This window comes from Mesocricetus auratus, unplaced genomic scaffold (assembly GCF_017639785.1).
Source record: "Mesocricetus auratus isolate SY011 unplaced genomic scaffold, BCM_Maur_2.0 Super-Scaffold_100010, whole genome shotgun sequence".
Classification (NCBI taxonomy): Eukaryota; Metazoa; Chordata; class Mammalia; order Rodentia; family Cricetidae; genus Mesocricetus; species Mesocricetus auratus.
The window spans coordinates 35,793,757-35,816,361 of record NW_024429194.1 but is presented as its reverse complement, the minus strand read 5'-3'; the positions used below and the strand labels follow the sequence as shown (position 1 = coordinate 35,816,361).

Below are 22,605 nucleotides of genomic sequence, written 5' to 3'. Positions count from 1 at the left end.
AAAACAGCTCACAATAAACCAATTATATTTTAACCCCTTATTTTTCAAAGAAAAAAGTGTGCTTATAACAGTATTGAGATAGAAACTGGAGTGTGGGTGAGTTTTGGCTATGGAATTTTATGATTATATGCTTTATCTATGGAGTAATGTCCTAAATTAGCCTTGAGAAAGATTTTGGTTTAGGCTTGTTTCATTTAGCAAGTACGTATTGACTATGTGTCTGGCCGCTATGCTAGGTGCTGGAGCTAAAGCACCAGACAAAACTGGACAAGACCCTTGCCCGATGGTGCACATAACTCTAAGAATTTATATATGCAATCCATCATGGATCTGCATCGTTCCATGGGAACTTTCCCAGAAACCATTGTGGCTTACACACAACAGAGAGGCATAGTGCCTTCCACCTGCCAATGGGGATCCCTCCTCTTGCTGTCATTGGCCTAGATAGAATAGGCCGGTGGCCTCCTGAAGGAAGACTCCTAAACAGTAGGGACTTCCTCCTGGACCCCAGATTAGGCACAAACCATACCCAAATATCTGTTTTCACAGACAGATCCTTTGTTAAGTGGGGATGAAAAGTTAGTTTTCTGACTCAGGCAGAAAACAGCAGCAAATGACCTTGCAGGTGTAAATTTTAAGAGAGGAAGAAGGGGAGGTCTGTGTTAGAACATGGTGGTAAAGGAGACAGGGGATGAGGGAGAAGGGGACAAGGGAAAGGGGTCAGGGGCTTTTGTCCCAGAGGGACAAAGATTGGTTCTGGATAGAGAGGAGACAGACATGGCACATAAACAAACGGCAGTTTATAAAGGTACAAGGGGAAACCCGTGTTAGGATGAGGTGTTTAATTTTAAGTTGGCATGTTAAATTAGGTGAACCAAAGGGTTTTTTTTTTATTGCTAGGCCTCAATACTTTGATACCAGGATCTTGGTGGTCAGCCCCAGGAGGCGGAAGTGGCCAAATAAGGGATAGACCTTGGGAGCTAGTTTTAGGAATGTATTTACCAGATTTTTTTTGTTTGTTTGTTTTAGCAAGACAAAGAGAATGGGAGAGAAGGACAAGGCCTGCAGAGCCACACTTCCTTTCACCTCCAAGGAACAGTAAGTATTGGAAAACATCTCACTTTTAGTCCGGATGTAGGACATGGGCCTTAACATTTAATTACACAGATCACATCCCATTACAGAGAATTAGCCCTCTAAATTTTCCAGTGCTTCCCCAGCCTAGGCTTACACATAACAAAGACATTTTCCAGAAGACGGCCCTGGCCCTATCGTATAGACTTCCCTCATGTACAATAAATGCTTTTTCCAGAGCCAATCCCCCACTGTCTAGAAGACAGTTTCTAAGGAGATTTTTTGTTTGTTTGTTTCTACTATTTAGGCATCCCTACCTTCTCCTCTTCAGTCATAATCCCAATGATATAGAGGTTTAGAAAAGTCCTCTTTATCCCAATAACCCTCCTTCCCACCCCAAGCCCCCTACTGGAGCTCCTGACCAAAGTGAGTGTGATGAGGAAGGATGAGGATGAGGTGCTGTCCACAAGAAACTCTCCCATCCTGTGAGAGGCTCCATGGAAATGGAACGGGAGGAGGTACCTTAAGGAGAGAGCTGAGGAGCAGAGAGCCCTGGGATCTGTCAGGAGGGCTTGCAGTGGAGAAGGGCATCAGTGGTCCCGAGCCCTGCTGCCACCAACCACTCGGAACATCAGGATCTCATTCTCATTGACGTTCTGGTCCCCAGATCCTATGACTTTACCCCTGTGAACTCCAGTGCTATGGCACCAGGGAGTGAAGAGACAAGTGTAGAGTGCCAAGAGGGAATTCTGTCCCTTCAACCAGGAAGGGACAGCAAGTAAGGGGTCAGAGGACCTCGTTCTGATTGAGCGTTTTCCCCAAACTTACTGGCCATGAACAAGAAGTTAATAAATCACAATGACTGCCACTTTTCCCTTCTTGAAAGACAGAAGTAATTGGTGTCTATTTCCTAGAGTATTGTGAGTGTTAAATGTGAAGCCAGAGCATGAAGGGCATTCTTTACTGTTTCAGTAAAGACAGATGAACTTGTCAAGGCAGGGGTAAACCTATGTATGTACATGCGCCTGGGTATTATATTAGAGGACAGGTGTATGGACTCAGGGATTCCTGTTGCAGACAGCAACCTGCTCTTCTGCTTCATAGCTGTGCAGCCTTGAGCAAGTTCACAAATCCCTCTGTGCTTCCATTGTCTAACCCTGTGCATCGAGTAATAATAGCACTCACTTCATTGAGTTGTTTCCAGGATTAAACTTGACAATACATACGTGCGAACTGACACTTAACAAGCAGAAAGTGAATGTTTATTCATATATCATAGTCTTCCTTCACTTAAGGAGGACGCATTCCAAGCCCCCAGAAGATACCTGAAGATGGTAGTGGGCCCTGTATCCAAGTACTGTGCTGCCTCATGCCAGTTGATCTGATAGTCAAGATGGCTCCTAAGTAACCAATGGATAAACAGCATATACAGCTTGAATGGATGCACAAAGGGATGACTCATACCCTAGGTAGGATAGACCAGGAGTTATAAATTTTTCACTCTACTCAGAACAATAATACATAATTAAAAGTTATCCTTTCTCGAATGTTCCTTTCAATATTTTTGGTTGCAGTTGGCCATGGTTAATTAAAGCCATGGGATGATAGAATTAATGAAATTTCCATTCAGAGGTATGAAAAAACAAGGTGAGAAGCAGTCAATGGAACCTTGAGACCTACTAGACTATGACTGCTTTCTTAGTAGATATTCTAGATACAAACTTTACTTTGAGAATGTCACTAATATGATGCCCTATAGTGAAGACTTGAGTTATTTCTTCTGTCTTTGTCTGGGATACAAACCAGGAGATGAGAGAGCTAAGATATGTGAAAAGGTACCTCCCAGCTATGATGGCAGAACCCTATCCGTTGCTCTGTTGGTTTCTAGACAGGTCTTACAGCTCCAACCTCTACTGCAGATAGTTCAGCTGGGCTTTTTGCACTGAGGGTGACCACTGTGGCATAACAGGCAATTGTGTCACACTTAGCCAGGCCAGAGAAGCCCAGGACACACACTTGGAATAATTTAGGATACAACAAAACAGCACAGCTTCAAGTCTAAACTGTTTCTAGACAGAAAAATGAACTGGCATTTGCTGAGTACACACCATTGCATTTCCAGGATCAACAGAAGCACAGGGGTCCCCACTGCCTAGAAACTCATGATTGAAGTCAGCGTAGTAACTTGGAAATAGATTAACAGACTGATGTTGCCTGCACTGCCATTTGCTTACGTGATGCAGACTTAAAATAACCTTTTCTTTACTCCAAGGGAAAAGCTATACCTGAATGATTTTTTCATTACACGAGTCAAAGGTGGAACCAAGATGGGGGTGTCTTGGGGTGAGTTCATAGATTTTGGATCTGGCCTTTCCTGAGGCCTGAGTCAGCTGTAAAGAAAGGAGCAGGTTAATGCACTCAAACCTCCACTGCACCCTGAGGACACGGAATCAGCTGTTGCTTGCACTGCTATTTTAAGATGCCTCAGGATCTGAGACGAATGACTGAAGACAGAACAGCAGTCAGGAGGGGCTCCCTGTCAAGAGTCTGAGATGCCTGGGAATCCGGTGCTTCCCTCCCCCCGAGAATTCCTGAGAGTTGCTCCATGGAGAATGCTACAGGGAACTCCACATGTTTTTAAGTGCTGCTCAATGCAAAGACCCTACTACAATCACCCACTCCCAGCCCTCTTGGATTTGCAAGGTTGACTCTGCCCCACTCACAGAGGAGCGAGAGTATCAGGCATCTGTGGTCTCCGTCCTCACTGTCTTGCTGGCTAATTGATTACATGGCTTCCTGACAGATGATGTGTGTGTGGAGGGATTTTCAGAAGCAGCATGGTGTGAGTGTGGAGGGGGGCATGCGTACTGTCGTCACTGCTAAACTGTTTGATGTGACTGGTTGGCACGGGACCTGCCAGCAATTGGAGTGAAGATGGCTGTGTCAGCAGAGAGAGAGGAGAGGGTGGGCAGAGAGAGCCCTGAGTTCTGCCAATCTGATTGACAGGTCCCTAGTCTAGCTCTGGGGCTGCTTTCCCTTACCTCTCACGGCAGGCTTTTGTTACTCTGCCATCGCGGCTTCTTCTTCCTTAAGGCACAACCCCTCCTCCATTTTCTTTGGCCCTCTTAGCTGTTTCTTCTCCATTCCTTCCCACTCTGTCCCTTGTTACAGAAAGTGTGGTCTGTGGGCCAGCAGGAGTATCCCCCATAGCTTGTTAGCAATACAGGCTCTCAGAGCCTGCTGTAGACCAGTGAATTGAAGTCCACTTGCTAAGACTCTAGCTGAATCACAAGCACATTAAAGTCTGGAGAATACCGCTGAGCCATCGTCTACAGTTTCTTTTTAAGCCCTTGGCTTTAACTCAAGCCTAACCTTTCCCACCATGTATCCTTAGTCACCTACCTGTTCTCTTTGTCTTTGCTTTTCTCTTTCCTCCCTCCCTCCCTCCCTCCCTCCCTCCCTCCCTCCCTCCCTCCCTCCCTCCCTCCCTCCCTCCCTCCCTCCCTCCCTGTCTTTCTGTTCCTTCCCCTTTTCTCTTTTCCCATTCTTTCCTACCTTTCCTCTTCTCATTAACCCATCTGTTACTTATTCTGTCTCTTCCATCCATCTCCCCTGACCACTTTCCTTGTATGTCGTATATTTTTCTCTTTGCCCAACCCTTCCCCATCTTGTCTAGACTTAAGGGGAAAGAACATCTTTCCTCCTCTTCTGACTGTGAGGCTCCTAGTCACCAAGCTGCCCTGAATCTGAGGTTCAGTAATCCCCTACTATAAAGCAGGTGATGAGGGAAGCCTGGATTTACCTGCAGAGGATTCTTTGTGCTTATGGCGATGACATGGTACTTGTAGTAACACAGCTCACAGCTCCAGCAGCCCCTTTCACTGATCCACTTGATGAGACACGGCTGGTGGGTACATTTGACTGAACCGTCACAGCGGCATGGGCTTAGCAGCTCTCCCTGTGGGAGAAAAAGAAGGAATATGATAAGCCTAGAGCCTCAGTCCAGCAGGTGATAGATAGGTGGATGGATATGGAAACCCTGATTTGAGCCACTCTCAAAGGTCAGATAAGGCCACTCCATCCAGGCCACAAGCTCTGTCTGGAGGCACCAGAGTCTACTGAAGAGGCCTCGACCCCAACATTCCCACCATAGAAGCCAAGCAGCTTTAGTCAGCTAAACTACCAGTTCTGAGATCTTCCTCCTACCTGAAAATATACAAAACAATGCTTCTTGAACTGCTTAAGATCTAGGATGTCACCAAGCAGTGGTGGCACACTCCTTTAATCCCAGCACTTGGGAGGCAGAGGCAGGTGGATCTCTGAGAATTTGAGGCCAGCCTGGTCTACAGAGCAAGTGCCAGGACAGCCTCCAAAACAATACAGAGAAACCCTGTCTCAAAAACCACACACACCACACACACACACACACACACACACACACACACACACACACACACACACACACACAGACTTTGGATGCCCACAGAAGCCTTCTGTAGTTCAATGGTGGGTGGTAGGCTCCACAAGTTTCTCTTTGGAGACTCAACCAAACCCGACTTCCCACAGGGCTAGAGAGGTGACATGACAGAAATATGCTGGTGGAGACAGGAGTGATTTGGAGCATACAGATCAAAACCAGGACAGCCTCCACCATCTCCAGCCATCTACAGATGAGGGAATCTGATAGATTTTGTAGTTGTAGTATTGGTGATTGAACCTAGGACCCCGTACAGACCCCCCTTAGTCCTTCAGGGAATCTTTCTCTAAAACTTCTCATCAGCCTGATTGTAACAGTTTAAAAATATGCCACCTGGGTCACCCTGACCAAGTGTAGGGATGCCTGTAGTCCATAGAACGAGCCTTTGTATTCCCTGCAAAGACACTGGCCTTCTCAATGATGCTTTCCAAGGAGGGTCCCTGAATGGAAAAGAAATGCAGGTCAGGCCTGAGTCCTGGGGACTGTGGAGGTTGGCTAACGTCCTTGCCGAAGCCCTGGGTTTCTCCAGCCAACTTTGGGGCAAAGGACAAAAGACCAGCTTAGGAGCATTGGAATCTGGGAAACAAATCTGGCCAAGTTAGATGGTGTCAGGATAGGTGACACCAAGGAACCTCTGTGAACCTCACCAGCTATTCTCCCCTCCCTCTCCCTTTCTTTTTCTTTTTTCCTGCTCTTTAAGACAGAGTTTCTATGGGTAGTCCTGGCTGTCCTGGAACTCACTCTGTAAACCAGACTGGCCACGAGCTCTCAGAGATCCGCCTGCCTCTGCCTCCCACGCGCTGGGATTAAAGGGATGTGCCACCACTGCCCGGCTACCATCTCCCCTTTTTGGCTCTGTCTTTCTTCGCCTTCTTTGTCCTTCCCAGCTGCCTGTCCACCCTCTTTGCTCATTAAATCCCCAGTGACTCAGCTCTTCCATGTTTCCTCGGGACCTTAACACCTGGGCTCTGCATCCCCTCTGATCTTACTCGGGCCTTTGCTCTTGAGTCTTGCTCTTCCTTGGCTCCCTATGCTTCCAGTCCAGATCGCTCGTTCTGGATTCAGCTCTTCTGTGTCACTCCTATCAAAGGACCCATGCCCAGCCCAGTTCCTGATACTACATTTGGGATAGGACCGCGTGAGCCATTTCCCTGCTAACTTGAATATTTCATCAGTTAGGAAACTACGCCTTCTCAACCACGGATAAGCGAGCCCAGGATCTTCTGGTCCCTAAGTGTACCCATCTGCATCTTTAGTCACATTCTTCACTGTAGACTACAGAACCAGCCATCTCCTTTTTACGATTTCTGCAATCATCTTTCCCTTTCAACTCCTATACAAAACCTTAATCTCGGCTTGTGTGAAGTCCTCAGTTACTCAAGTGGTTCATTTTGTTTTTCAGATGGCTCTAATGCCACTTCCAGCAGGGAGTCATCCGTGACTTCTCCTGAGACGACTTTACTGGATGAATTTAGCATGTCACCTTAGAGAACCCAGCTCACGACCACCAGGATCTGCCCTTCAGAGGACCCCTGGAAGGCAGGGGCAAGGTTTACATCTTTGTACACCCTTTCCCTGGTGCTAAGCCCTACAGTGAAAAGCACTTGGCAACCTTTTGTGTTTGAATGATTAAATGAAAAAAAAAATAAACCAAATGTCATCCTAGGCTTGTGCATTGTCCACTCTATGAGAATAGGAACCATGTTCATCACTTTTGTTTGTTTTTGGAGGCAGGGTTTCTTCATGTAGCCCTGGCTGGCTGTCCTGAAACTAGCTCTGTAGACCAGGCTGGTCTAGAACTCGCAGAGGTCTGCCTGCCTCTGCCTCCTGAGTGCTGGGACTAAAGGCGTGCACCACCACCACCAGAGGTAGCAGAGATACTCAGGTATCCAGCATCATAAAATATCACCTAGTTCCCCACGCTGCTCCTCAATCACAGATAGCTTCTCTTCACTGTGGCCTTTCCCAACCCCATTTCATGGCACTCCCCATTAGTCTCCAGGTCATTGCACTGTGACCCCCTCACAGGGCAGTATTTTGCACAACGTTACATTCCTAGCACTTGGTACCATAAGACAACAATCTGACTTTGGCATCTGATCATGGACTTCCGGTGTGTTGAACGAGACACTTTACTTCTCCAGGACATAGCCAGTCTCGGGTTCTGTGATGCCTGGCAGCGAAGAGGAGATAGGAGTTGTGCACGTTTGCAGGCCTTTCGGTATGCGTAGCAAACTCAAACTCCCTGAGGTGCTGAGTATCTGTGCTATGGCTGTGAGAAGGAAATGGGAGGGGCGAGTGAAGAGAGGTGCTGGGGGAGGGGCAAAGCCCTCATTATTCATGGCAGCGTTTCCTAGGCTCATTAATTCTAACAGGATGAGCTAGGTTTGATTAATCGGGTTGTTAAGCAGCCATGTCAAGTCGCCGATCAGGTAAAAGACATTACTTCCGGTCGCTGGCAATGAAACCAAGTGACAGCAGCCCCGCACCCCTTGTTTCCCAAGCAGCAGCTAGGAGAAAAAGCATGAAAAGCTACTGGCTGGAAACAGCTGATAGCACGATCTGGGCTCTCCACCTTGGCTCTGTATGGGGACCATTAGATCTCACTAGAGCCCTTTGAACAGTCACTTACCTATTAATAGAGGGAGGGTGCTTGGCCCAGCCTGGTCCCAGGGCCTGGCTCAGGGGCCAAGAGGCCAGAACTAAAGTGCTTCCCTGAAACAACTTGTCAGTTCCGGACATGCGCACTAGACAATCCAAAAGGCAGACCAAAAGGGATTCACTTCTAGCACTACAAGTATTAGTAAACAGGGTACCAAACCTCCTTTGAACAAAGCAATGCTAGATCTTAAAAAAAAAATCAACGAAGAAGCTCTTTTAAACTTTGCATTTATGCAAGTGCTATGCACATACATACATACATACATACATACATACGTACATCTCCACCCTCAGGATAAGGACCATAGTCCTTTTACTGGTTAGGGGGAAATGCCAACTTAGCCTAGGCCCTTCTGGTTATACCCATGTGTCTTCAAGAGCAACAGGATAAACATAACTGGCAGCAAAAATGGAATCATGTTAAACTTAATGAAGAAGTTCCTCGCAGTGAACAGCAGTAATGGCTAAAATGAGGGGTGGGGTGAGTGCTACAGCAATAGCTCAGTTTAGTTGGTGAAGTGCTTGTTGCTCAAGGATGAGGACCTGAAGTTTGCTTCCCAACACTCACATAAAAGGTTGGGCATGGTGGTGCATGCTTGAATACCCAGAGCTGGGGAGGCAGGGACAGGAGGATCCTTGAGGCTCACTGGTCAGTTGCCTAGTTTCAAAATGGCCATCTGCAGGTCTCACTGAGAGGCTGTCTCAAAAGTAAGGTGCATGCCTTTAATCCCAGCGCTCGGGAGGCAGAGGCAGGCGGATCTCTGTGAGTTTGATGCCGTTGTGGTTTACAGAGCGAGTTCCAGGACAGCCAGAGAAACCCTGTCTTGAGAAGGAGGAGGAGGGGAGGGAGGAAGAAGAAAAAGAAGGAGAATGCAATGTCTTAGTCCATGTCACAGAGCCTATCAATGACTTGGGGGAAAAACCAGGGCTTTCTGGACAGCACCAGCCTTTGAATCCCACCACACTGAAGCCTGTGCTGTGTATCTCTCTTCTGTCTCCCTCCCTGGAGGAGGGAGGGATATTTCTGACCCACCTCAGGCCCCTCAGTCAAATCTCCCATGACGGCCAGATGCAGCCCTGTCTCCTCTCCCTGCTTCAGTACACACAGTCTGGTGTGGCATCATTTTCATATCCTCTGAGATTTAGGCTGATACCTGATCTCACTGATAGCCCAGCAGCTAGGCAAACTGGAGATGCCCAGGAGAGGTGTGGACTATACAATGCACGCTCCAGGGTGCGGGGAAGAACAAGGCCTTCTAGCCAAGCTCCTGGGCTCTACCCTTTGGGTGGGGACAATTATAATAAACTAAAGGCAGAGTGCAGCAAACTCCAGTGGTCAAAGGGGCTCACTAAATGCAAAGGGATCAGACACTTCTCAGGGCTTTGGGACAACGAAGAAACTGTCTCTAAGTGGGGTGGAGGGGGAGTAGTTAAGAAAATGCAATTTACAAATCAAGCACTTGGGTTTTGGATGTCTCTTTGCCCATAACTAGCTAAGCAAATGTAGACAAGCCTCTGACCTTTGTGATGCTCTGTTTATTTACCTTCCAAATACAGACAACTCTCATCTCCTTAAAGGATCAAATGAGATGAAGTTTGCAAAGGGCTTGGCAGTCCCCAGCAGAAGTAAGTCCTCTTGCTAAATTGCAGTTTTAATTCACATGTCTTTAAGGTTTCAGTTCAGGTTTTTTTTTTCTGTTACAATTCAGTTTCCTTATGGGCATGCTAAGATTGGTCAAACAGGTAAGAAGGGAACAAGAGACATAAGAAAAGGCTCAGCTGGGTCACAGAGAGAAGTTAAGATTAGAGGGAAGTCTGTCCTTCTGGGACAGGAATCAGGACACACTATTTTAGATTCCTAGTCCAGAAATGTCCTTGTGCTACTACAGGACACAGGGAATACTTGAGGGGCCTTCAGTTTAGGGGTGCTAGACAAGAGAAGAACACAGTTCTCTAGGGTTGACATTGTGCTATAGGCAGCAATTTTCTAGCTGTGGCTGTGACTAACCTGGTGGAAGGGATCAAGAAAAGGATGAAGAATCTTCTACCAATGGGGCAATTGGTAGCTGCAGTTCTTTCTCCATTCACAGATTTTTCTTGTTTATTTTTGAGGTTGTTTCATTTTTTGTCTTTTTCAGTCTGAAGGTCTGGCTTCAAGAGTCCTTAAGTTACCTGGTTGCTATGGCAATACCAGGTGAGCCTAAGACTGTCTTTTTCCATTCATCCATAACCAGGTATCCTGACACTGAGTAGCAAGAAATAGATATAGCATCTTGTGGCAAAGACAGCCCCGAACTGGGCTGGAGTTTGCTGTTCTGGGATATCAAAACAAGGAAACCATAACACACCAGCCTTAGGGCACAGTTTACAGTTACTTTCCTTTATTGAGACTCATGGTGATTAAGAACCTGGCTCTCGTCCTAGACAGTCTTGGCTTTATCTAGGCTCTGACTGTGTGACCTTGATCAACTTGTTGACCGCTCTATGCCGGGTTCAGTCATTTTTTTTTTTTTGTTCATGCAGTATTTACGTACTATGTTCCATCTTCTGAATGGGAGGCATGACGCTCTGATAAAGAGAGACAATAAATCAGATAAACAAGTCAGTTGTGTCTACCTAAGATATGCTGTGATATGCTATGGAGAAAACAGCATGGAAAGGGAAAAGGGACTATGGAGGAGGACGAGGCAGACTGAAATTCTAAATAGGATGGCATAGTGGTTAATCTTCATTGTCAAGTTGGCTGTGTTTAGAATCACCATGGAAACACACCTCTGGGTGTGTTTATGAAGTCATTTCTGGAAATGCATAACTTGAGGGAAGACCAATCATGAGTGGAGGTGGCAGCATCCCAGAGCTTGGGGCCCAGAGTGTCTGAGAAAGGAGTTAAGTACAGGCATTTATCTCTTTCTGCTTACTGCTTTTGGATGCTTCATAGTCTCACTGGATGGCTGTTCTTGCAATAATGGACCGTATTCCCTGGAACTCTGTGGTGGCTCATCTTGGGTGTCCACTTGCGTGGATCTAGAATCCAGTAAAATTCTTGCATTTTGTCAGAGCAACTAGAATAGTAACTTTATTTCATAGCCAATGGCTATGGAAGCCCTATGAAAAAGGGTATTTGAATTAAGATGTGAGGCAGGCAAAGGAGTAAGCCATGCAGATGTACGGGACCAAGCATTCTGGGCACTGGGAAGATGAAGCGCAGGGGTTCTGAGGCAGAAACGTGACATATTTCAGGAAAACCAAAGACACTGGCATACTAAGATTGAGTAAGTGAGAGGAAGGAAAATAGAAGAGCTCAAAATAGGGATCAACGGTGAGGAAACAGATGAGGCAAGGGTTATGGACCACAGTAAGGGCTTGGCATTTGTGAATGAGATAGGTAGTCTTGAATGTTTTGAGCAAGGGACCATGGAGACTCTCTTAGTCTCTAAGCCTTTCTTCTTGCCTACTTCAAATGATATGATGTGACTATGCATGACAGATTGGAGGGAAATAAAGACAGAATCTGGAGATAGAAGGCCATTGCAATCATCCAGGTAGAGGATGAATACATGGTATCAATACAAAGCCTAAGAAATACATTGTTGAAGTTGGTTGGAGGTTAGCTGTGGTATGTGTGCAAGACAGGAAAGTAGAGGACGATGCTAATTTTGCCTTGAGCATTGGGAAGAATGGGTGAGTTGCTTTTAGTTGAATTGAGAAAGACCAAAAAGAAGCAGGTTTTGGAGGAAAGATTGGGTACTCACTTTTGAAACTATCAACCACGAGAGACCCATCAGCTATCAAGTGTGAATACCCATTAGCCTGACATCTGGGGCTGAGACCAGATAGGAGCATGAGACTCATTAGGAATGAGGGGGTGTTGTTTAAACACACACCAGAAAAGAGGGGCACCAGGTCTGCTCCCAGTGAATTATCAGAAGTTTAGAAGTCAGAAGACGTTGGAAACAGACAGCTAGCCAGGTTTGAAAGAACATGGTATTCTGAAAGCTGAGGAAGAGTACAAAGTGTGCTAGGAAAAGGGGAGCCGTCAACCTTGTCAAATGTTGATGGACCCCGTTAGATGAGAGCCAACACTTAACACACAAATTTGGCAAACTTCTGAGTTTTTCCTACTTTCTAGGTGAAATATGAATAAAAGCAGTTGGGAGTTGAGGATGAAGGTGAAGGATCTCATTTCCTCTTCACTCCTCCCTCATGCTTCCAACTTTAGTAGGAAGGAGCCATTTGTTGAGAAAGAGTTAAGAGACAAAGATTTCCATAAGTGGAACAGTCCACTAAAGCTTGCTCAGAGAGTCTGTATTAGGAGAGTCTGTATCAGTAAAGGGAAATCCAGGACCTTGAAGTTGTTTTGCTATGAAGACCCACAGGACCTAAACTTTAAAGTCATAATTTCCCCTCCAGATTAGAACTCCATATTGTGATAGGGAGGGATGGGTATAGGGGTAAGAATTAGGTCATAGGGGTTGTGTGTGGGTGCATGCATGCATGTGTGTGTGTGTGCATGCATGCGTGTGTGTGTGTGTGTGTGTGTGTGTGTGTGTGTGTGTGTGTGTGTTTGGGACATGGAGATGCCAAAGAAGGTAGAGACTTCCTAGTGTCTGACCTAGGTAGTGTTTCTGATGACAGGTAGCTGACAGGGAAAGTCAGACACTGTTTTCTTTTATTCCTTGAAGCCCTCACATTCTGGGACCAGTTAACAGTATGAACTATTAATAGTACACACACACACACACACACACACACACACACACATACACACACACACACCTACCTCTGACTATAGGCATAACAAGCAATATCATTGGTCCAAAACATTGATCAGTTGTTTGTATCGCCATCTTCTAGGTGTGTGGAGAAAAGTTGAGACAGGAAGAGACAAAGCCCAAAACAAAGCTGGGATAATCTGGAAAATCCCAGTGTCTTCTTCCATCAGGACAGCAGACAATCATTTCCTCATTCTCCAGATTGTGGGAGTCAACGTATTCTGACATCAGGATCAAGACAAAAATGACTTATCATGATGGACTCTTTGCCAACGACTGTGAAGGATGAAGGGAAGGGAAGATGATGACCTCTAAAGATGCCCCAAGACCTGAAAACCCATTATTGTTCAAAGACAAGCCATCCTGAATTCTGTGCATGCTGTATTGGACAGTGTATGAACAGATCTGTTTTCTGAAGAGAGTCTTTTAACTCCACCACCCATCCATACTGCCTTCCCAGACAGACCATGCTTTTCTCAATGGATCTAAGGTCAAATCTTGGCTTCAAGGAACCAACAGTAGGCCAATAATAGCGGAATGGGAATTATGAATTGTGAGATAATTTGATATAACGAAAAGAGAACTCTATTACTAAGATGGGGGAGATTTAAAGTCTAATAAACCGTAGTTATCTATACAAAATCCAATTAACCTACAAAATTATCTCTATTTCTATTCTCATACCAGCTACTGACTCTCAGAAGCACACAGACGCGGACACATAAAGCCTCACACATACAATCTACGTCCATCTTAACAGAAAATGTCCTAATCTATCTGCTCATCACCTCAAAAACAAAGCAAAAGAAATTCTAAAAGGGACAAGGAAGGTGAGCAGATGAACCCAAGCCCTCCAAACTGCAACATTCATTACCCTAGTAATTATTTCACTCCTTCCATGCTTCTCTCCCTATAATTTAACTGGTATAAGATAAATGTACCTATTCCCTCTAACAGCTTCTAAATTTACTCAACTGCTACTAGAGAGAAGAACTTAACCTCACAATAATTGAATTTAAATAACATCCAATTCTGTGAAGTCAAACATGATCTGCATAGTAAACAAACCTCAGGATTGAAGAGCTGGCAGGAAGAAGGAAGGTCATACTTAATGTGCATGTTCATAATTGTATCTGGATTTCTAACAGCCTAAATGCGTACTCTCATGTCTGTTTGTCTTTCTGTCTAACTCATCATCACCATCTCTACTGTCACCCAAGAGCCAGAATTAAAGGCTGATCCAGCCTCATTCCTCTGCCTGGCTCAATAGAAAAGCACAACTTAGATAAGCCTTGAGTAGCTAGAATTGGGCTATTTGCATACGGTGGGCTGGGCCCATGTCCAAGCTTCCAGGCTACTACACTTCTCAGGAAGTTTCAGAGATGCCAGGTCACTGTGTTCTCTTTTTGTTCCAGAAACCAGGCCAAATCATCTGACAGGTTAGGGGGAAAGTTCAGAATTGCCCTCTCTAATCAGTCCTGTGTGGTCCTTACACACCAGCGGGCGTACAGCCTCAACTGTGCAAAACTTTTACAATACTCCTTGGAGGCCCTGCGGTGAAACTCTCCTAAAATTAGTTTTCATTCGCTGTGATTAATGCATCGTTTGGAGTGTTTAGGGGATCTAGTGGAGGTTGCAGGTGCAAACAGGCTGGAATCACATGTTACTTCCTGATGTTTCAGATCAGGGATCTAGGTACTTAAGGTCACCCCTGACTCCCTCAAGAGTCACCCCTGGCTCCTTCAAGGGTCACCCTGACTTCCTCAAAGCACAAAAGACCTTTCCCAGGTGCAATCCCAGCTTCCCCACTCTCGGGCTGGTGACTCTGGGTTTAAGTGATCTCTACCTCAATCCAACATTTTCTGAGTTGAGGCTGCGTCAGAACGTCAGAATCACTTGGGAAGCTTGTTTAGTATCCCCGTGCTGGATACAACCCAGAGAATTCAACTCCATGAAGACCCACTTAAAGCAAAATTGGCTTGACTCACTTTGTAAAGTTTTGGACCAGCTACTCATTAACAAACCTTCTGCCTCCTACATTACTTCGAGACTTTCATGTACACAAAGATAAAAATAAGCACCAAGAATTAAAACTTCTTGGGGACTCATTGTGTGCCAATCTCCATCACAGCTTTGAATTCTGGGTTCAAATCCCAATTCTCTCGCTTGCTGGGTGAGAGACACTGGGCAAGTCAGCTACTCCTCTCCAAGCCCCATCTTGCCATCTGTGTCTATCCTGTCCTCCTGGTGTTTCTGCTGCTGTTGCCTCTCTTGTGAATCCATGCCCTTGAATACGTGCTAGCAGCCACGCATTGTCCTAAGCACCCGATGTGAATGACATGGTGTGACATGGTTGGTGAGGCCCTTGGCTCTGCTATGTGTTACTTACGTGATCTTGGGCAAGTTTTCTTAGGGGTTAAGGTAGGATCAAAAGCACTTCCTGTCTAGCTAAATTTCTCAGTAGGATTAAATGGGGGTAAGACGCAATGAGAAACGCTAGGAATCCACATGGAACACATAGGGAGTATTCATGGCAGCATGATTACCATGCTTTTCCATGTATGTCTACCTCTGCTGAAGCTTTTCATACCCTAGCAAAGAGAGGTGGTTACCGGCTCTGCAAATGAGAGCACTACACAGATTATTACCCCACCAAGGACCTCACTTTGCTGTCTTGAAATTAGAGTTCACGAGCCTGAAACCTGTGAGCCTCAAGTTGCTGTTAGCCAGGAATATGAGACTAGATGATAACTTGTGAGCAAGCTTGGAGTTTCCAGGTATTTGATATCTATCCTGGCATTTTGGGAGGAGGGAAGAACAAAGTCAGGGACCCAAATCCTTATTCACTGCCCAGCCCCCATGGCCCTCCCTTTTAGGACCTATCTTTCCCCACCCAAGCCTTCTTTTTCATATTCATGAGTTCTATCTGTTGTGACACTGAGTGGAGGCACGTATTAAGTTATGTTTGGTCATAGCTGTCATTCTTTTCCTTTCCTGCTTTGGGTATGGTTTCAGTCTTATGTGTTGGTGGGAAAAGAAAATATAGAGGAAGCATCAAGGGCAGGGCCAAAGACTAAAAAAGGAAGGAAAGAGGACATGATCAAAAAGTGTACTAAATTCACGCATGAAAACTGTAGCGAAACCCACTAGTTTGCATAATTAATATATGTTAACAATTATAATTAAGAAGAAGAGTTTAGCAACAAAAGAGGATCCAGAAGAAGAAAGACTTTTGCCTTGTAATCTTTTGCCTGCTTTTTAAAGAGATTATGGTAAGCCTGTCTATTGTTTGTCAATTCTTCCTGTATACTGGACTTCTTCAAATCAGCCTCACAATCCTTATACTTTACTTAGACCAATGGTTCTCAACCTTCCTAATGCTGTGACCCGTTAATATAGTTGCTCATATTGTGGAGACTCCCAACCATAAAATTATTTTCATTGCTACTTCATAACTGTAATTTTGGTACTGTTATAAATCCTAATGTAAATATCTGATATGTGACCCTTTAGGGGTGGTGACCCACAGATTGAGAACCACTGTCTTAGACAGATTAATCTGAAGCCCAGAGAGGTGTTGGCCTCCCTTAGGGTGCTACAATGGGACAGAAAGGATTCAACCCTGAGCCCTGTCCAGGTTCTATGCTCCCAAGAGCAGGTCCCATATCCCTTCAGGACTGGGATGCCCATGCCAGCGTCTGCTGCAAACCCAGCTCGGTTCTTTTCACACCTCTCAGGAAAGCGTACTATTCCTGAAATCTTGGCTGCAGCTCCCTGTCAGCAGAAAGCATGCTAAGCGAATTTGAATGACTCTGGCATGTGAATAGACTCCAGGCTGCTGGCTCCACGCTTCGGCTAAGCAGTTCCAAGTTACTGGGGCTGCTGTTATCTTGGCAATTTTATTTTCTGTTTCAAATCCTGTGGCTCTCTCTCTCTCTCTCTCTCTCTCTCTCTCTCTCTCTCTCTCTCTCTCTCTCACACACACACACACACACACACAGAGAGAGAGAGAGAGAGAGAGAGAGAGAGAGAGAGAGAGAGAGAGAGAGAGAGAGAGAGGCGGGGTTGTCTTAAAAGTACTCTTCCCTACCCCAGCCCTGGTTAGACTGCCCCCAATCCCAACAAATGGAAGGAACCCAAGAGCCTCTCCTTGCTCACCAGCACCTCCCAAAGTACTCTTTGAGCTCAGGCATAGAAACCTTTGTAGGGTAAAAGTGATAGAGGACCAGGGTAGGGGTGTGTGGGGTGTTGGGGTGGGGGTGTCGGGGGGATAGATGCAGATCAGCACTGTTTCCCCCCAAGGACTGAGGACAGTCACTTTTCAGGCACACTCAGCAGCCTTGGGTGGAACACCACCTCTTAGTCCTCGTGTCGAAAATGCAAGATGGCCCAGCCCAAGAGACATTCTCACGTGGTGAGACACATTCCAAATTCATCCAGGGTATCTGCTCTCGGCGTGATTTTTTTTTTTTTGCCTGTGTTTCACTTAATTGGGGGCTGATAAATAAAATATAACACCCTTCTGCTGCTTTCCATCTCGGTCAGATGACCAGGCCACTCAGCAAGCGCTTGTGACGTACTGTTCTCATCATTTCTGGGACTTGGCATGCCAGCCCCAGTGCTCCTCTTCTTAGACTTTGTGATTGTTTGACACTTCATTCATTTTCCCCTCGGCCATCATCTGTCTGTGCTGAAAGGCCCTATATTTAGATCCCATTCTCACATCCTTGGTCATTTCAGCCACTTTTTATAGATCTTTGCTGGACTTAAGGTTTTTTTTTTTTTTTGAACTTTCAAGTCATTGTCTCTTTAATAACCTGGCAGTAATTCAAAGCATAAAAAAAAAGTTAAGACTGTTCATTTTACGGGCGATGCCCATCACGACAGACTCAATCACGTAGTAACATAGGATTCCAAACAGCATGGGAAGGCTTCACTGCTCACGGGACTGACGCGTTTGGTTACTGATAATCGATCTGGGGGCGGGAAGCACATGAAATCAACGAACCCTCAGAGAACAGGACGCGGTTGCTGGGTCATGAGCACCTTGAAGCGTCTCTTGATGGTGATTCGGTGTCTTGAGTATTTGTCGTCAGGGGAGAACCAAGCAGGATGGGCAGAGCAAGTCTGTTGTCCCATGGGGTCAAATTTCTTCAACGTATAGACGCGATCGCCCTGCTCGTTGAGGTAATACTGGAGAAACATGACCGCAACTCAGCAGGGAGATGCCGACCAGTCCGCAGCCAGCCGCGTTTGCCTCTGGACTTAAGGTTTTAAGACACGCTTTCCAACTATGTCTATGCTCCTGCCCAGAGGCTGGGATGGGAGATGAAAGCTGTTTCTTGAAACTGTGTAAGATTGATTACAAATTCAAATCTCCTTTAACTACAGCCCCCTCCCACATAATTGCCCTCCAAACAGGAACATAATACACAGCCTATTTTTAACTTGCATTTCCCAGTCATACCTGTTCTATAAGAATTCCTCCAGTGATTTTCCTGATTTCACAAATCATGTCCAGGTGTCCTCAGGGGCGAACCCTGGAATGGACCACTCCTTCATAGGGCATGGGCATTTGTAAGACTGTGGATACAGGTTGCCATGTTAGTCTTCAAAAATGATAGTGCTGTTCACTAATACCAGAGTCAACATTTGCTTCCATTTGTTGCTCCGTACTCGAGGCCCTGCCCCTTCTCCATAGTCTAAGAGCTATCTGCTGAGGATATTGTAACATGACTCAAGAAAGAAGCCTGGGGAAATGTGGATAATCTGCCTCTGGACCTTTCATTGGAAGGGGCAGACTTCAGTGGTAAGACTCAGGCAATGAGCAATGCAAGAGAAGAAAGTCTAGAAAAGGAGGGACTGTTTCAGCCATGAAGGGCCATGATATACCTGGGCAGGGAAATATGCAGGATCTCAGCCTGAAGGATTTGCGTTCTCAGAGGGATAGATGGAAAATAGAGATGATTTGAGAATTTCTGTCAAGAATCTCTGCACTACCCAGATTCCAAGATGGCAGCTGAAGGGGTAAGCACTTGGAGCATGGAAGAGCTGCCAGTCAAGTGCATGCCCACTAATACCCTTTACAATACCCAAATTTAGAGATAGTACAGCCTTTCCAGTAAAACCTCACGACTGAGAGCCTGAGGTTAAAACGTATCTTATTGGAGCCTATGTTTTCCCCTGCTACAAGTCCAACCTTTTCTTTCTTCATTATGAATGGACAGTGCCCAGACTCTGCCATCTGTGAGCTCTGTCAGTCAACCCTAGCTGCCAACTATGCTTCTGCATATGCATGCCTAAACCTAAAACCTAGTCAACCACTCACTGTTCTTCACAAATCTACAAAGTAGTTAAATGGTTCACCTGCTACTGTTTGGCTGACCTTGACTGGATGCAATTCAAGGTCTATAAATTGGCTAGATATTGGCTGATCCAGGATGGGATGACCCCACTTTGATCCATGCATCTTATATCATCTAGTAATACTGCCCAGCTTGTTGGCACGGTGACAAGAATTCCCACTAGCAAGAGAGAGAGCAGGCCTTAGTCATCAAGCACTTTAAGTCTCTGCTTGCCATCACCTTTGTCAAGGTTCCACATCCCAAAGCAAGTCATGTAGCTCCTCTGGAACTGATGTGACTGGCCATAGCCCAAATGAAGTGACAAGAAGGAGGCCATTAATATGGTTGCTCCACAGCATTAGTTAGATGGCCTTGGACACTTTCCTTCTCTTGAGCCTTAGTTCCATTACCTGTAAAAGTGCACTTTTGTAGCAATTTCTCATTCTACTATATGTAAAATGTATGCCACATGATAAAGTTGTATTAATAAATTTGTATTAATTTCCCTTCTCTCCTTATTTTCCCTCATTTGAACTTTCCATCTTTCCTTAAGCAAATCATTCTTATATATTGTTTTCTGCATTCAGAGGCCCAATAGAACACTGAGCTTTATGTCTACAGCTTCTGTTGAACCCTCTGCTCTAGCTGAGAGCTGATGGGTCCCCAGCTCATCCTATTGTTCTGAATTGGGGATATTAAAAAGAACAATCAAGAAGTCTCTTCTCTTTTACTCCTGGGAACATCCAGTCCAGGGATGGTCTCTTGGCTCCCTGATACAACTCCACCAAGAGTGAGATATGAAGGGTTAAATACATTTGAACTAGCTGAGGATTCTGAATATAGGCAACAAGATAGGAAGCCCTCCATTTGCTAATTTAAATGTGAGCTTGGGGGTAAAATAAATACTCTGGCCTCCCCTTGGCTGATCAGGCTCTAGAAGAGACATTAATTGCAGCCAGCCAGTCCTGCTGAGGGGACCCAAAGCTGCCAGCTCCCTTGCTGGGAATGAAATAGAACTGTAATTGGCTGTGAAAGCATCATGGCAGGAGGTACAGAGAAGGGTTGGTCCTCACCCCCAAAGCAGGTGAGAGAAGCTTTGAGGGGAAGGACCAAAGGAGGTACAGGGCAGCCAGCACCTGCCCCACTTAGGGGTCATCTTGTCCCTGGACTATAGCCAAGGTGAAGGACCTTCCCATGCAGCATGGTCAGGGTGCTCACTACAAGAACACCAAGCTTCTAAACCTTCTTCTCATACTTGCTTCTGGCTTCCCACGAAAGAAAGAAGACATTGCAACTGTCACTAGTGTAACCACCCCTCTACTTCAGAGAGCTCTCCAAACACAAGCTTCACCTTGAAGAGTGTGCGCACATGCCTGGGTGCTAGCATGCCTGTGTGCACACATGCCTGGGTGTTAACATGCCTGGGTGCTAGCATGCCTGTGTGCACACATGCCTGGGTGCTAGCATGCCTGTGTGTTAGCTTGATGTGTGCTAACATGACGCATGCTCATTTGTGTGTTTCTGTAGTTTGAATCAGTGGTCCAGCACTCCTCTACAATTGTCTCAGAGAGACATTAACATTTTCTCATTCAAATAAATGAATGTGATAATGATTGGGGAAAAATTATTCTGAATGATGTGTGTATTATGTTATTGCAGTTCCCAGAACAAATGTAACAAAAGGTGACAAGTGAAGGCCAATACACATGTCCATGACAAGTAAGATAATTCAAGCTTTCAATCATGAATGTGCACTGGTGCATATGGTTTTCAGGGACAGTTAGGCAACTTGGTTATTTGAGCCTTATTTCCTCACCAATAGGATGAGAGTAACAGTAGCACTTATCTGATAAAACTATAAAGAATAAGGGACTATAAAATGCTTAGAACAGGGCCGAGGCTCAACTGTGCTTCACAGTTACTTGGAGTGAATATAGATAAAGAGGAAGTAGAACTAACGATTAACCCGTCTGTAATCTATTGAACTAGTGGTGTAGTGAACCTGTGACAAAAACGAGCCACTAAAAATACATAGGTGAAGATGATGCTTTCAAAAAACTCCTTTTAATGATATGAAGTTCAGAATTTTCAAGGAAACTTTAATTTATTAATACTTTAAAACTCAAGGCAATGAACCATCAACTTGTAACTACTAAGCAGCTTTATGTTTATTGTACATTTGGACTTTTATTGTCAATTTTTATTGATAATTCATCATAAATTCAGTTAGGACGGGGAGCATTTCCTTTAAGGGGACTGTTGAAATGGCATTTTATAACTTATGAAGGCACGGCAAGCTTCTAATTTGTAACCAAAAAAAAAAAAGCACAATCAGTTCCATTTCCCTCTCAATGTCCTTGTCCTCATTCATACTTCATGAGGAATAAGACATTAGTCTGGTATAAGCTCAGAATGTACCAATGAAAATGGAATGGCCAGAATAAAAGATACGAATGACCAAGTACAGTATCCTCCCTGTGACAGTGATAACGTCAACCACCACAGAAGTCTGTAGCCCTTAGGAAGAGCCCGAGGAAGAGGGCATTGATTCCTGCCTTTGTAAACAAACAGATCTTTCAGTAGTTGACTCAAACTTTGATAAGTTATGAGTGGTGGCATACACCTGTAGTGCCAGCAACTGGAAAGCTGAGACAGGAGGATCACAATTTCAAGGCCAGTGTGGGCTACATAGTGAGATCTTGACTCTGAGCTTAAAAACAGCAGGACTAGAAGGATGAGAACCTGCTGTGCAAGCTCAAGAACCCAAGTGTGTGTCCCTAGTACTCTCACAAAGGCCAGGTACAGAGAGGCATGCCTGTAACCCTAGCACTGGGCAGAGATGGAACCAGCAGATCCCGCAGGTTTACTGACCAGCCATTATAGTCAAAGTGGGGGAACTTTGGGTGTGGTGAGAGTCTTTGCATCAAAAACTAACACAAAGGACAGTAAAGGGGGATGTGATGTCAACCTCTGGCTTTCACCCACTTGCATGTACACATATGCCCCCTCGCACTCTGAAGACAGAAGAAGGGAAAGATAAGGCAAGAAAGGAAAAGAACTATCCCTTCCTCTTCTAACCCTGGTCTCCAGACCACACTTCAGTGCTAGGGAACTGAGCAGAATGGCCACTTAAAGAAGCTGTGTGCTCCTTCAGCAAAGTGACAGGATACAAGACTAACTCAAAAAAATCAGTAACCCTACTATATACAGAAGATAAATGGGCTGAGAAAGAAATCAGAGAAACAACACCCTTTACAATTGCCACAAACAACATAAA

The 22,605-nt window shown here is 45.3% G+C and overlaps 2 protein-coding genes across 2 annotated transcripts in view; both read right to left on the bottom strand.

Annotated features, from left to right (window-relative positions):
• The window catches only part of Marchf4 (membrane associated ring-CH-type finger 4), a 115,806-nt gene that overhangs the window by 18,389 nt on the left and 74,812 nt on the right, over window positions 1-22,605 (bottom strand). The window contains exon 2 of the mRNA XM_005070513.4: window positions 4,877-5,032. Coding sequence (XP_005070570.1) covers window positions 4,877-5,032 — 156 coding nt within the window. The remainder of the gene's footprint in view (window positions 1-4,876; window positions 5,033-22,605) is intronic.
• On the bottom strand, window positions 17,776-18,238 carry LOC121142796 (H/ACA ribonucleoprotein complex subunit 3-like). The gene has a single exon (XM_040753365.1). The coding sequence runs from the start codon at window positions 18,187-18,189 to the stop codon at window positions 17,995-17,997; it is 195 nt and encodes a 64-aa protein (XP_040609299.1). The 5' UTR covers window positions 18,190-18,238; the 3' UTR covers window positions 17,776-17,994.

What these genes read in the sequence shown, in the direction of transcription:
- LOC121142796 (XM_040753365.1), bottom strand. Translation starts at nt 18,189, where the DNA reads ATGTTTCTCCAGTATTACCTCAACGAGCAGGGCGATCGCGTCTATACG.